The sequence below is a fragment of the Pongo pygmaeus genome, chromosome 16, assembly GCF_028885625.2.
Source record: "Pongo pygmaeus isolate AG05252 chromosome 16, NHGRI_mPonPyg2-v2.0_pri, whole genome shotgun sequence".
Classification (NCBI taxonomy): Eukaryota; Metazoa; Chordata; class Mammalia; order Primates; family Hominidae; genus Pongo; species Pongo pygmaeus.
Window position 1 is genome coordinate 35,473,987 of NC_072389.2, and position 14,894 is coordinate 35,488,880.

Consider the following 14,894-nt stretch of genomic DNA (forward strand, 5'->3'; position numbering starts at 1 on the left):
GAGCACATGTTCTCACTCCAGTACCATGCATGGGAGCGTGGAGTCCTCAGGAGCCTGGAGTGACCAGATGGAGGAACCTGCACATCACACAGAGATGGCTGGGGCCCTCATTTGGGAATCAGGGGCGATGGTGGCTGGTATGTGCTTCCTGTGGGCATGGATGTCTTGGGGAGGTCTGGTGGGGGATCCAGGTGTCTGTGCCTACTTTGTAGCTCAGGAGGGGACAGGCAGGGCTCCTGGGGGGAGGCTGGCATCTGGGTGCACTCCTGCTTTCTCTTCTCTCCAGGCCTTCAGGCATGACTGAAAAACCCTCAGCCAGTTCTTTCCACGGAGTTAACTGTGGCTGGCATCCCTTTGGAACAGTGCTTTGGGCCCCTGAGCTGATGGTCATTGGGGTAGGGCATGAACCCATCAGCAGATGTATTGTGGATAAACACACCTCGTGCTTTTAATCAGCATGACTCAGCTCTCTGGGCATGTGCCCACTCTATAAGCTGAGGACAGAGCTCCATAGCCATGAAGTCCCTTCCACAGCTCCTGGCCACCTCATGGTGCTTTGTGATCCGTAGGTCAACAATATCAAAGATGACAGACTTGAGAAACAGAGGTCTCAGCTAAAAGTCTGGATGCCCCCAACCCCAGCTCCTCGGCCTCTCACCCCTTAGCCAGGGGCCTTTGCAGACAAAGGTTCTTCAGGGTTCTGTGCTGTGGGGCTCCTGAGAGGAGTGGCAAAGAAATATGGCCCAGTGAGACTGGCCACACACTACAAGGGTAGACCCTATCTTTCAGTGGCAACTGGTTAACTTAGAAAGTAGCCAAGAGAAGGGAGACTAATTACAAAGGTAATTCAGTTTGGGGGCACTTCTGGTTTCTAAAACCTTCTTGCGGGCCGGTCGTAGTGGCTCACGCCTGTAATCCCAGCACTTTGGGAGGCTGAGGTGGACAGATCACTTGAGCTCAGGAGTTTGAGACCAGCCCGGGCAACAAAGAGAAACACCGTCTGTACCAAAGATACAAAAAGTTAGCTGGGCTGGTGGCATGCACCTGTAGTCCCGCCTACTCAGGAGGCTGAGATGTGAGGATCTGTTGAGCCTGGGAGGTGGAGGTTGCAGTGAGCTGAGATCATGGCACTGTACTCCAGCCTCGGTGACAGAATGAGACCCCATCTCAACAACAACAACAACAACAAAAAAGTTTGAAAAAAAAAAACTTTCTTGCCAGCATGAACTAAGCTGATTCTTACTGTAATGTCTCATAATAGGCATTACATACTTCCTCCATTATTTTATTCAGATAGGTACACAAATAGACCAATTTGATTGGTATTTGATAAATGATTCTTTTTTTTTGAGATGGAGTCTTGCTCTGTCACCCAGGCTGGAGTGCAGTGGCACGATCTTGGCTCACTGCAAGCTCTGCCTCCCTGGTTCATGCCATTCTGCCTCAGCCTCCTGCATAGCTGGGACTACAGGCACCTGCCACCACGCCTGGCTAATTTTTTGTATTTTTTAGTAGAGATGGGGTCTCACCATGTTAGCCAGGATGGTCTTGATCTCCTGACCTTGTGATCCGCCCACCTCAGCCTCCCAAAGTGCTGGGATTACAGGTGTGAGCCACCGCGCCCGGCTGATAAATGATTCTTTAACACAATTATAAAATCAAGTTGAGCAGAATATGTAATGATATTTGTAACATGTAAAGATACATTTCTATTTAAAAAGAGATTGGATCTGTTTATTATAAATTAATCCTGCAAGAAAAAGCATGGTTCATTGTCAAACATATTGAAAACTGGAATGTTACATTCCATGTGGCTTGGGGAACAGTAGAGCATAGGTGAGCATTTGATTTAACCACGAGCCATGCATCAAATACAGATGGAAGGCTGCTTCCATGGCCCGGTGGGTAGAAGTACTCTGTTTGGCACCCAAGATCCCTAGCAGGCACTTATAAACTTGCTGTGTTGTTTCTAAGCGGCAAGAGACAAATTGGTAAGCTGCTCTTTGCAAAAACTTTTTTTTTTTTTTCAAGTATCACATTTTGAATGTGTTGAGTCTCTGTTCCCAATAAAGGGATGGCCAACCTTGGTGTGATCATCTGTAAGCCTCGATCCTTGCAGTCTGCAGCCGTTTCAGAGCTCTCTGTTCACATCAGCATCTCCCCCTCCATCTGTAACCAGTGGATTCCCTCAGGGCTCCTGTGTGCTGCTCTCTAGGTTCCTTAAGTGGTACCCTTGGGGGAAGGCACTGAGGACACACTGAGGGTGCCCTGACCTCTGTGTGGCCCCTGGATATGCCTCAGAGGCTCACAGGCTGTTTGTATATATGAGGGAAAAACTATTTAAATAATTGACTTATATATTAATTTTTTTTTTGAGATGAAGTCTCACTCTGTCACCCAGGTTGGAGTGCAGTGGCGCAAGCTTGGCTCACTGCAACCTCCACCTCCCGGGTTCAAGAGATTCTCCTGTCGCAGCCTCCTGAGTAGCTGAGATTACAGGTGCATGCTGCCATGCCCAGATAATTTTTTATATTTTGGTAGAGATGGGGTTTCACCATGTTGCCCAGACTGGTCTTGAACTCCTGAGCTCAGGCAACCCACCCACCTCGGCCTCCCAAAGTGCTGAGATTACAGGTGTAAGCCACTGTGCCTGGCCAATAAATATTAATTTTTAAGAAAAGAATAGCCACAGATGGCATTGATACCTTCTGTGAAACAAAAGCACCCCCTCCCTACCCTCTTCGACCCTGAAGGTTCCTGAGTCGCCAGGTCTGAGATGCTATCTTATCCCAAGCAGGCTTTGACTTGGGGTACCACTTCCTGAGCCTCTTCTCTTGGAAATGCATGCCCTCTGAATGCCACTCTTTTGGGCCAAGTCTTTGTGGAAACCTCGCCATCCACCCTCCCAACCCTTCACTGGCTGCAACCATTCCCTGGGGATGGTTCCTCCTTTCTCAATTTTCCCCTCTGTAAAGTGGGGAATAGGAAATGGGAAGGGTTAAATAGGTATTCCTGGAAAGGACCTAGAACAGCCCTTGAGCACAGGAAGCACCTGCAAATATATGAGCATGAAGGTGGGGTGCAGACCTAGGCAGCACCAGTATGCACCCAGCCCTTCCTAGTGCAACCTGCTGGCCAGGCCGAGAACTAACATGTACACATGGGTATGCTCTGCACGGCTCTATATCCACCCAAAGGGAAGAGGAGCTGTGCAGACGGGCAAGGCTGTGCTTGGCTTGTTTGGGACTTTACCAAGAGTTAGCTGTCATTTTGGACTGTAGAGCCTCCTGGGGTATTTGAGGGTATGCTCAGCACACCTGTGTCCCCTGTCTGTGTAACTGGGCACCCCACATATGGGTGCCAGGATCTGATTGCTTGAGTTTTGCGGTATGGCTGTGTGAGAGCATTTACAGAAATGCAGATTATTTTATTACATTGGTTTCCTTTGATTTCTCCTGATGTGGGGGTACTTAATGGACTTTATTCCAACACAGGTAACATTATCCATGAATTTCATTTCAGGATAATGAAGAGTACACTGGACAATGTTTGCTATAAAAGGAGGGGGAGTTGGGATTGTTGCACTGGATGATTTCCAAAGTTCTTTCCTAGGTTCTATGTTTCCAGGAACTATGTGGCACCTCTGCTTCTCCTGTTAATTGATTTGATTTTTCATAATGTACACATTTGCTCAGTGGCTTGTATGAACTGACCTGAGCTGGGTGCTGAGAGAATGCCCAGATCTGGGTTTCACAGAGCTCCCCTGGAGGCCATTTTAAGATGTGGCTGCAAGGAGGCTGCTTCCTGCAAAAAGCTGAAGGCCCAAGGCTCAGGTTTTCAGGGAGCAAATGACTAATGTCCTCCCTGGGAGAAAGCAGGTGACCATCATGTGTGGAAGCTACCAAGAAAGAATGCATACATTTTATCTAAAAAGTCCTGAGGTAGATTTGCAAAGCCTGGGCCACTGAGGTTGCCCATAGCTGACCAGTCCCACCAGCTCCTGACCTTCCACCTCAAGCCCTTCCCTCTCCCCATGTGCACGCCTAGCCTGGGAAACAGGGGAGGATTCCTGAACTTGAAGACGGTCAGTGGCGGCATCAGCAGTAGCCGGGCCATGGCAGTAGCACCTATAAGAGGGGGCTTCCCTTAGAGGGAGAGGCACTCAATGAGAGGTTTAAAGAATGCCTCATGGATTTTTAAGCCTCCAGGAGCTGGACACATGTGGATGAGACATGATGGGGCATGTAAAAAGAGGAGGAGGAAGGGGGTAGTGGGAAGAAGGGAGCCTTGTCTCAGCCCGAAATACATTTTTTATCTCATTTCCAGGCTCTCAAAGCATCGTTCCTCAGGCACAAGGATGCGGTGTCTGCTCTTCCTGGGGCCTGTGATTACTGTATCTATTAGCCTCTGTCACAGGGTGCTGTTTATAGGGTGGGCAGGGCACCATGGCAGAGGGTGACACCTGTGCTTCACAGTGGGGGCCGGTGGCATCCTGGGGCTCGATGTTCTGGAGTCTCCCATCTCCTGCCTCCCACCAGGTCCTGCGACTTTGCGGTCTGGGAGCTCACTCCAGCAGGCCTGAGTCTGCAGCTCATCCTGGAAGCTGCAGCCTCACTGTGATTTCCACGTCCCTGTCTGCTGAGATGTCGTGTGACCTGAGAGCACAGCTGGGACTCTGTCCCGTCCCCGCAGTGTCCTTTGAGGCACAGAGGGAGGGCTGCAGAGGTGAAGGTCTAAGGGGGTACACGGGTGCATGTGACAAAGAGCGTGGCCATGGCACCTGCCCTGCAGTGGGTCGTGGGGACCTTATGGGTGAATGTGCAGCCTGGCCACATGATGGTCTTGGAGGCAGGGACCTGCACCACCCCAGGAGGACCCCAATGGGCTGCTTTGACTGTGAGGGAGCCAAAGACCCACACCACAGTGGCTCTGAGAGGTGCATTGGGACCAGATCCCAGTTTTCAGAAACCAGGTCATCAGAAGTGAAACCACCCACAACTCTGCAAGGCTCTCCTGAAAGGTCCCAAGCCATAGCGCCCTCCATGGGCATCCTTTGAAGGGAGGATGCTTTCATATGTGCCTTGAAAACACCAAGCAGCAGTATCTGGAAGGCCTGGAAGAGTACTCGGTGCTTTTCGCGAGGAGGGGGTTGGGTATCTGAACCCCATGCTCGGCACTGGGAGATGCTGGCCTTGGGACCATCATCTTCTTCTGAACACAGAATCTCCCTGGGGACTGGACAGAGGGCCCAGCCCCTGGCCGATCCCAGGTCCTGAAAAGGCCCTTCTGGTCTCCCAAGAGGCGGGGGTCAGCCCTGCGAAGAGCTAAACCCCCGGGAAGGAGGTACAGGCATTCCGGACTGAAAGCGGGGAGACAATGGAAAGACTGGAGCACCTCCCAGGCCTTACTGATTAAATCTTTCCTTCTGTGGCCAGTGCCACATCTGCAAATAATAAAGAACCATGATGTGACATTCTCGTCACGGCAGGCTGCAGCCTCTAGTCCTCTCTCTTCCTGTGACTTGGGTTCTGCGGCTGCACCACGCATGTCAGCTCCTGGGAGCTCCGCATCTGCTCTTGGGAAGGGGTCTCGAATGCCCTGTGCATTTCTCACCTTCAGCTTCTGCTCCACAGCCCCAGCCTCATTCCTGACTCAACTGCTAGGCCAGGAAGTGACACGCTGGTGCCGCCTCTGGCGGAGGGCTGGGGGAGGCTGGGTTCTGTTCATTTGTCTGCGTCCTTTCCTTGCCAGCTGTCTACAGGAAGGAGTAGCATTTGGGAGTCCTAGGCGTGCAATCTTGTTGCTGTATTTACTTCCTGAGCTGCAGACTCAGTGGAAAAGGTCAGAAGCAGACATCCCTGAGCTTCCTGCCCCCTGTTGGGCCTGGACAGGGCACTTCCCGTTCCCTGGGACCATACTTAATGGCAGGAACTCTGAAATAGTTGGTCTTGCCTGTCCGTCCGTCTCCTGGGGGAGTGAGTCTCTGCCTATACTACAAACAAGAGTGACAACAGGAAGGGGTTTCCTCTCCACTCAGCTGGTCACACATCCATCAGTAGCTAACACGAGAAAACAGCAATTGTTTGAAACAAAATCCCCCTATTTCCCCAGTAAAGACATTGACTGGTGCCCTGGAATTGTGCAGTGCACAGCCTGTGGGCCGGCCCAACATCAGCAGCACTGAAATGGCTGCTTAGAGGAAACTCAGCTGCAATGCTTTGAAAGGAAATGTTGACCTTTTGAGTTAAAAGCTTACCCCGGAGCAGGGGTGAGCAAACTCTTCCCATAAAGAGCTAGTTAGTAAGTAAATATTTTAGGCGCTGCAGGCCTGGGTGTCTGTGGCTGCTCCTCTCTCTACCACTGTAGTGCAAAAACAGCCACAGATGATGCATCCGTGAATGAATGTGGCTCTGTTCCAATAAAACTTTATTTATAAAAATGGGTGGTGGGCCATAGTTCATTAATACTTGCTCTTGAAGTTTTTTTCCCTTTAATTTATATCTAAGACTAATTACATTCCTATAAAATATGTATACATGTGAAAGGGAAAACAGTAAAAACTATTTAAGGGTAGGTTGCCTTTGTTTAGTATTTTAAAGAGAATGTTGTCTTTAACATTGTTATTTTCAGTGAAAACGTTCACACATGTATCAGGTAGCTTTATGCAAAAACTGTCATTGCTGAGTGTGCACAGGTGTGCTTCTAAGGGGAGGTCTCCACAATCCACCTCCCTGTGCAATAGGGTCCCTTCTGATGGCTCTGCCCCCACCCTAGGCTCCCGCGCACACTCTCTTGGGAGACAAGCATACCTTGTTCTCTTTGCTGGTCTCTCTGTTCCATGGACACGAGGGCAGAGAAATGCGCTTGATCATAGGCCAGAACCAGAGGCGAGCAGTGGCATCTGTTGGGAGGGACCTCCAAGGGCAGGTAGATCCCTCCGAATGGGATGGGTGCAAACGCTGTGGACACAAACCAGGGTGGGGGTGTGAGGAGCAGGCAGCTCGAGCTGGGAGGGGAGGCCCCTGTGTCCCTGTCCCTCACTATCCCGGGGGACTCCGTGGAGAAGCGGAGGGACAGGAGAGGTGGATGGAGGTGGTGCTGAGGGATGGGGCTGAGGGTTTCCAGAGTCATCTGTCTGCCCCAGGACTCCTGCTGCCCTGAGACCTGCACAGGTGTACAGGAGCCCCAGGGCTGGGATGACACTGTCACCCGAGATTGATCAGAGCAGTTGCAGCCTGGACGCCCACCTTTTTCTGGATGTACTTCTTCCTTTCCTAGTGTTTGGTAAAGCATTTGTATAAAACACAGTATCTGTGCTTCTTGAGGGTGTATATTTGTTCTATATTTTGAGAACCTCTTCTATTGAATCTGAAGGAACCAGCCAGAGAGCTCCAGGACCAAGATGTAAGTCAGATGGGAACTGAGAATCAGAGGGATCAAGTCCTTCAGTGACAGGGACACAATCTCACTCATTTTCTTACTTGTAAAAAAGAGGGCAGAAAAGCCTAACACCCTCAGCAAAATAGAATAACTTCTGGAAATATCTGTCCTAAAGCAGCATCTGCATTGAGGTCATGAAACGTCTTGACTTTTGGCCCTAGAGTCAGTGTATTGCTGCACTCCTTGAGCAGAATTCAGGGACGGTAATTTCAGGGACGTCTTTGATGAACTCTTAAGAGTTCCTCCGCCATCCTCACTTTGTTAAAATTGATCATTGTGCTCACAGGAGAGACCCACTGAGAGGTGACAGGGTGGGGGTACCTGCAAGAGGGCTGTGAGTAGAATGGTAGGAAGCGTGGACCTTCCTCCACCCCGCAACTCAGAGATCTGATGGTGCTGGGAGCTCAGTCCTGGGCTTACACAGCAGGGCCCTGATGCAAGTCCTGGTGTTGCACGGAGAGCTGCAGACCTCAGCAGACCCACGTCCCTGAGCCACACAGGGAAGGGGTGGGCCAGGCAGGACCTGTGTCCTACCAGTTCCCTGGCTACATAACCATCATGGCCACATCAGATTTTTTATGGCAGCTGTGATTTAGCATGAAGAGCCACATCCTGATTTGTAGAGCTCCCTGGAAGACCTGTGACTTTTGTTAAGGTACAGGTGTAAATTCAAACTGGGCTGGAGGGATGCTCTGGGCAGCTGCATGCTGGAGGGAGGACAGGCTTTGGAGCACTCCCTGCCCTGGGCTGATCCCCGCTGGGGACATTGCCTAGCCTCTCTGGGCTTCAGTTTCATCTCTGTAAAGTGGGGAGGGTGGTGTCCACCCTAGGAGGTTGTGGCAAGGGCTGAATGGAGGAACATTCAAGAAGGGGCTGTGCACAGAGTGTGGCTTTGGGTGGGCAGGCCATAAACTGCCCTTGCCTCTTTCTCTGCCAGTTCTGATTCTACCATAGCCTTTGCCAAATGACTCTATGCATTCTGTCTTCCTTTCTTTTTAGTCTTTAACACACATGTAGTCTGCGGAGGGGCGGGAACGCACCTGAGTGACTGAGTGCCTCCAGGACACGGCCCAGGGCTGTTGGAGGGGTGTGGGCTGTCTGCTGTGCCCTAGGCACATGACAGGAGACAGAAGCCCCTCTGGGCTTAGTCCTGGTCCTCACATGACCAGATTTCTCCTGGCCACCTGCCGTTGATAGGCGGGGCAGCTGGTCAAGAGCAATCCCTGCTGCCATCAAGGAGGAGAAAGAAACACGTCGAGTAGATCTTTGCACAGAGTGATGCTCTGTGACCTCTGGGAGCTCGATCTTGTTCTGTGCTATCTGCTTTCTAGCTGGGATGCTATGCTTTCTGTGTCATGAATACAACACATCTCTTTGAGGAACTTACCTTCTCCACCTGAGTCTCTTAACATTGTATCTGCCACAACAACGATGGGCCTTCTTAATATATGGGCTAGGACAAAAACGTGGAACTCTTCCAGGCTCTCGTACACGGGGTCCTCAGAGTTGTCCACACTGTGAAACAAAACAGAGCCAGCTGGTCACTGACTAAAACAGGGTGGAGGATGGAGAAAGTGGGGACCGCTTCATGCAGGGGCTGAGCCCTCCCCACTCTGGATATTATCTTCATGGACCCCGGCAGCTGCGCCATCCTGGGCCACTTCTCATGCCATCTGCCGATGGCAAACGCACAGGTCCCAGCTCCCCTACCCCACCGTGGGAGTGGTCTCAGAAGACAAGTTGGAAAGAGCCCGCAGGTGAAGGGTGCTGGCTGCTGTGAAGGCGAGTCTCTCTGCAGGCAGAGGCAGCCCACCAGAGCCTGTGGTAGCAGGGCTGTTGGCTCTCTGGGGGTGTTTCACAAGGAAGCAGTGGGGGCCGGAGGGATCGAGGGGTTCCTCTCCTGTTTATTTCTCTCAGGGACCCAGGGGTTCCCTGAGCACATCTGATGGGCTGGTGGGGTCATTACCACCAAGATCTGAGGAGCCTTCTAGAAGACACTCACCCCAGTGGAGGAGAACAGTGAGAAGGCTGTCTGGATTTCAATCCAGAGCTGGAGGGGATGCGATGTCAATGTGCAGCCCAGGTGGCCCAGACCCTCCCTGACCACGCCCAGGCTCATGTCTGAGGATCAGGGAAACCGCAGGCTCAAGAATGCTTCCACTCAAACCCTAAGACGTTCGGGCAGAAGGTGGCAGCCTTGATGTCCCCCCATACAGGGCCACCCAAAAGGGAGGTGCACGTTGAGAGGACAGCCAGAGCTCACAGCGTTATGGAGCCTCGGCTGCACCTGCAGTGCCTGCCAGCTGAGATGACAGCGCCAGCCAAGACTCCCCAGAGGTGGCTCTCAGACTTATTCCTGAGTGTCTGAGAAATGCTCAGAATTAGCTGAGGGAGTCTGTGAGGACGGCAGCAGGTGGGGCCAGGGCCGGCAAATGTGGCCCATGGCATGGCCTGGGGAAAGAGCTTCATGGGTTCATGGGCACAGTTCCCAGCCACCTGGGACTTCCAGAATGCAGGTTGTGAATCCTAGGGAATGCATTAGCATCACCTGGGGAATTTTGGTTACATACTACCCATTTTTTTCTTTTTCTTATGATTCAATTTACCTTGTTTTTTTTTGAGACAGAGTCTCGCTTTGTTACCCAGCCTGGAGTGCAGTGGCGTTATCTCAGCTCACTGCAACCTGTTTGAAATGTTTGTTTTCTGGTGGTGTAAAGAAACAGCACTTGAATATAAATTTAATTTTTTTAGTAAGGCTATTTTTATATTTTTTGTAGAAAGGGTATACTTGCTCACAGTTTTGTTATGAGAGTATATTGAATAAAGGAGATAAGGTTATTTATAACCTGACACATCCACCTTATTGCTGTGTCCAGATTTTATTGGGTGGAATGGGATTTTACATTTTGTATTTGTTTTGATTGGTTAGTAACTTAGAATTTTTTAAAAGAGGCAAAGGCAGAGGAGAATAAAGGAAGGAATGTTGAGAAAGGTAAAAATACTTTTAAATAAGGAAGAGGAACAGGGTATGACTTACTGCTTTCTTGGAATAGTATAAGTATGCTAGGGCAAATATTTAGGCTAAATTGTGGGAGCTAAGAATATAAAGTATACTGATTTTTTTAATATGGCTAGCAGATATTTAACAATCTTAGCACAGGTCTTTGAATAAATTTTGTTTCTAAGAGAAGTTACTATTTATTTTTAATTAGATGGGGAGGAAAGGCTTTGAAGACAAACCTCTATTTTACTTTTTACAATTCTCCCTCTTATAATTTTTTTAATTTGTCTGTTTTAATAGCTTTAAGAGAAGTAATTTTTTGAATAGGGTGGAGGAGAGGAGTTAACTTTGTAAGAGTGGTAGAGATAAGTTTTTGTATAAAATTTTGAAGGCAGGGGATAATATAATATCTTATAAGTATATTAATAAGAGTGAACAAGGTGAGAATTGAAGTTAATTTTTTTTTTTTTTTTTGAGATGGAGTCTCGCTCTGTCGCCCAGGCTGGAGTGCAGTGGCGCGATCTCGGCTCACTGCAAGCTCCACCTCCCGGGTTCACGCCATTCTCCTGCATCAGCCTCCCTGGTAGCTGGGACTACAGGCGCCCGCCACCACGCCCGGCTAATTTTTTGTATTTTTAGTAGAGACGTGTTAGCCAGGATGGTCTTGATCTCCTGACCTTGTGATCCACCTGCCTTGGCCTCCCAGAGTGCTGGGATTACAGACGTGAGCCACCATGCCTGGCCACATTTTTTTTTTTTTAACTTATCGAATTACTGTTTTATTATTTTAGAAAAAGGGTTATTTATTTTAGAATTTTTGGCAAGTTTATTGGATAGTGCCGTTAATTTTTGTAGTGCTTTTGTTATAGTTTTGTTAGGGGCAGTATTAGGAATAAAGGTACAATATTGAGTTTTAATTATGACTTTTTTTTGCTGGTATTATATTTAAAGCTTTTTTTTAGGCAATTTGTCTTGTAGATCCTAATTGCTTAGCTATTTTTTTGATGGCGTTTTCAGTGTAATTTATGAATTGTTGCTGATTGTAGCAGATATAGTTTAGTTTACTTTTTTTTATTCATACTTACCAGAATAACGTGGACTTAAATTTTGCAGCTATTTGATTTTGTGTTTTAAATCTATTTGGAATTTTTTTTTTACAGGATTTTAATAGCATTTATGTAAACTTGAGGATTAAAGGACTTAGAAGGAATTTTTTTTGGCCTGCTGTGTTTTGTTTTTATTTTTTTAGATTGATGAAATGTTAGAGTGAATGACAGCTAATTGGATTAGTACTGTTTCAATTATTTGGCACAGCGTTTAGTAAAGGTCCTTTACACTACTACCATATATTTGCTTGGGGATGGCTAAGCATGGATTGATGGGCAAGCTTTTGGAAAAGCTTGAGCTTCTTGCATTTTTTTAATGCTTTTAAGGAATATTAAATTTTTTTCTTGCCATGAGAGGCACAAAGTAAATTTGGCATTTAGAAAAGGTGCAAGCTGCATTGCCCTCGGGGGCTGACCCGCAGGGGTGTTGAATTTTAGGAAATAGCAGAGAGAGCTTGGCATGATGGATTATTTTAAGCAGTGGGATTTTGAAAAAGAGCTACTATATAGTTTATATTTGGTTGATGAGGCGACCATTTAAGTGGAAAGGGGATAATTTGGCCCTGTGGAGTACCATGTGTACAAGTGTAATAGTGTAATAATTGTTTTTAAAGTGTGAATGGAATATTTATTTTAGCTAGGCATTTGTATTTTGATATATTGTTTTGATGGCTAAGGTCTGTCTTCGATTTTTTATGCTTATAATAGACATTCTACTGTTATTAGATGTAGGAGTAACTGGTGTGGGATTTAGAACTTAGGCTACTGAAGAAGGGAAAGATGGGGGAATAATGTGTATTTTTAAAATATTTAGGGTTTTTAAAAATTTATGTCAAATTTCTATATTATAGAAGTGATTAAGGGCAGGTTTAGAGTTAGTTAAGGTGGAGGTGGTGATAGAAGGACAGGGTTATATTGATAAGGTTGGGTAAGTTTTTTAATGAAATAGATGAAGGGTTTTAGATTTGTATAAGTTTTTTTTTTGTGTGGAAGTTTAACTTTGCTCTTGAGTAATTTAAAGGACGTCGTTCCATTTATTATAAGGTTGTTAGGCTGTAGTGTGTCTGGAGTTGGTTCCTTCCAGTGGGTTTGTGGTCTCGCTGACTTCAAGAATGAAGTCGCGGACCGTGTTACACCTCTTAAGGGTGGCACGGACCCAAAGAGTGAGCAGCAGCAAGATTTATAGTGAAGAAAGAAAGAACAAAGGTTCTAAAGCATGGAACAGGACCCGAGCAGGTTGCTGCTGCTGCTGGCTGGGATGGCAAGCTTTTATTCCCTTATTGGCCCCGCCCATGTTCCATTTCTGTCCTATCAGAATGTCCTTTTTTCAATCTTCCCTGTGATTGGCTACTTTTAGGATTCTGCTGATTGGTGCGTTTTACAGAGCGCTGATTGGTGTGTTTTACAATCCTAGCTACAGAGTGCTGATTGGTGCATTTTACAATCCTCTTGTAAGACAGAAAAGTTCTCCAAGTCCCCACTGAACCCAGGAAGTCTAGCTAGCTTCACCTCTCAGTAGGAGCAGAAAATTGGCGTTTTGGCTGCAGGTGATTATAATGATAAGTGTTAGGGGTAATTGTGTTAATTAGAGGGCCAGGACATAAATATTTGTGTGAAAAGGCTAGTTGTCATTGATTTTTTTGTATTTTTACAAGGTATGATAGAGCAAGCATTAAAGGCAATGGTTTGAGGTGAGTTAGATTTAGTTACATTAATAACAAGGGAGCTAGTAACAGAATAAGGAAAGGAAAGGAAGTAATAGAGAAAGTATATGAAAATTAAGCTTTTTAAAATTTTAACTTAGTAGGGCTTGATTTTAGTATAGTAACCTAAGATGTTTTCCTGATTTGAGTATAGTGGGTCCATTTTTTCTTGGCTGTGTGGACGGGGGTCTTAGTGGTTAACAGCATAAAATAGGGTCCTTCCCAGGCTGGCTTGAGGTTTTTATTTTTTGATAAGGATGTGTTTTTGTTTTGTTTTGTTTTGTTTTGAGACGGAGTCTTGCTCTGTCACCCAGGCTGGAGTGCAGTGGCGCGATCTCAGCTCACTGCAAGCTCCGCCTCCTGGGTTCACACCATTCTCCTGCCTCAGCCTCCCCAGTAGCTGGGACTACAGGCGCCCGCCACCACGCTCAGCTAATTTCTTTTTGTATTTTTAGTAGAGACGGGGTTTCACTGTGTTAGCCAGGATGGTCTTGATCTCCTGACCTCATGATCCGCCCGCCTCGGCCTCCCAAAGTGCTGGGATTACAGGCGTGAGCCACTGCGCCAGGCAAGAATGTGGTTTTTAGGCTGGTGCTGATGTACTAGAAATTTTAGGGTTGGTACCTGTGTTAAAAGATTTTTAGTTTTGAGGAAAGGGAAAGTGGAAGATAAATTAAGTATATAATTTTTGTTGCGTATTCTGGGGCTTGAGGCCCCATGGTGACGTCTTTTGCTCCATTTCTGCTTAGCGTTGCCTAGGGGACATTGCGGCCCTGCCCCCTCTTAAGGTCTTGGCTTTTTGTGGCCTTCACCGCCCCTGCGCATTGTGGTCTTGGGGATGAGGGGCCTTGTGACTTATTCGGCCGCCCTCGGGCTTTGAGAAAGTTAAGCACTACTTTATATTTGATAATGCTTTTTGTATGATTTTATGTTTTTTTTACATTAATGTGCTATTAATGTTAAACTATTTTAATAAAATTTTGCAGACATTATTTACTTTTAATGTCTGACTATAAGGTAAGGTTTTTATAGATTTTTTTTAACTTTTTATAATTTTTGTTAAAGAGCAGGTTAGTGCTTTAAGAAAAATTTATTGTACTTATTTTAATGTTTAGTTTACAGAAAAATTGGATACCTCCTTAACTTTAGCTAATACGTTTACATACAGAATTTTCTTTATAATTAATATTTTTAAATTTGTTTAAACTTTTTTTTTTTTGAGACGGAGTCTTGCTCTGTTGCCCAGGCTGGAGTGCAGTGGTGTGATCTCAGCTCACCTCAAGTTCCGCCTCCCGGGTTCACGCCATTCTTCTGCCTCAGCCTCCCGAGTAGCTGGGACTACAGGCGCCTGCCTCCATGCCCGGCTAATTTTTTTTGTATTTTTAGTAGAGACGGGGTTTCACCATGTTAGCCAGGATGGTCTTGATCTCCTGACCTCGTGACTGCTGGCCCTGGCCTCCCAAAGTGCTGAAATTATAGGCATGAGCCACCACGCCCGGCCTTGTTTAAAGTTTTAAAACAAAATTTTTTTAACCTTTTAATGTAGGTAAAAATTCATATTTTTATGTCTTTTTGTAATTTTATTAAAAGTATATATTTTTACATATTTTGTATATAAACTGTTTTTTAGATAGTTTTACATTT

The 14,894-nt window shown here is 46.8% G+C and overlaps 1 protein-coding gene across 5 annotated transcripts in view; it reads right to left on the minus strand.

Moving 5' to 3' along the window:
• The window catches only part of OTUD7A (OTU deubiquitinase 7A), a 402,045-nt gene that overhangs the window by 19,496 nt on the left and 367,655 nt on the right, over positions 1–14,894 (minus strand). For all 5 annotated transcript variants that reach the window (XM_054450328.2, XM_054450331.2, XM_054450329.2 and 2 more), the window contains 2 exons: positions 8,828–8,955; positions 6,810–6,959 (listed from right to left, as the gene is read on the minus strand). In XM_054450328.2, the coding sequence (XP_054306303.2) occupies positions 6,810–6,959; positions 8,828–8,955 (278 nt within the window). The remainder of the gene's footprint in view (positions 1–6,809; positions 6,960–8,827; positions 8,956–14,894) is intronic.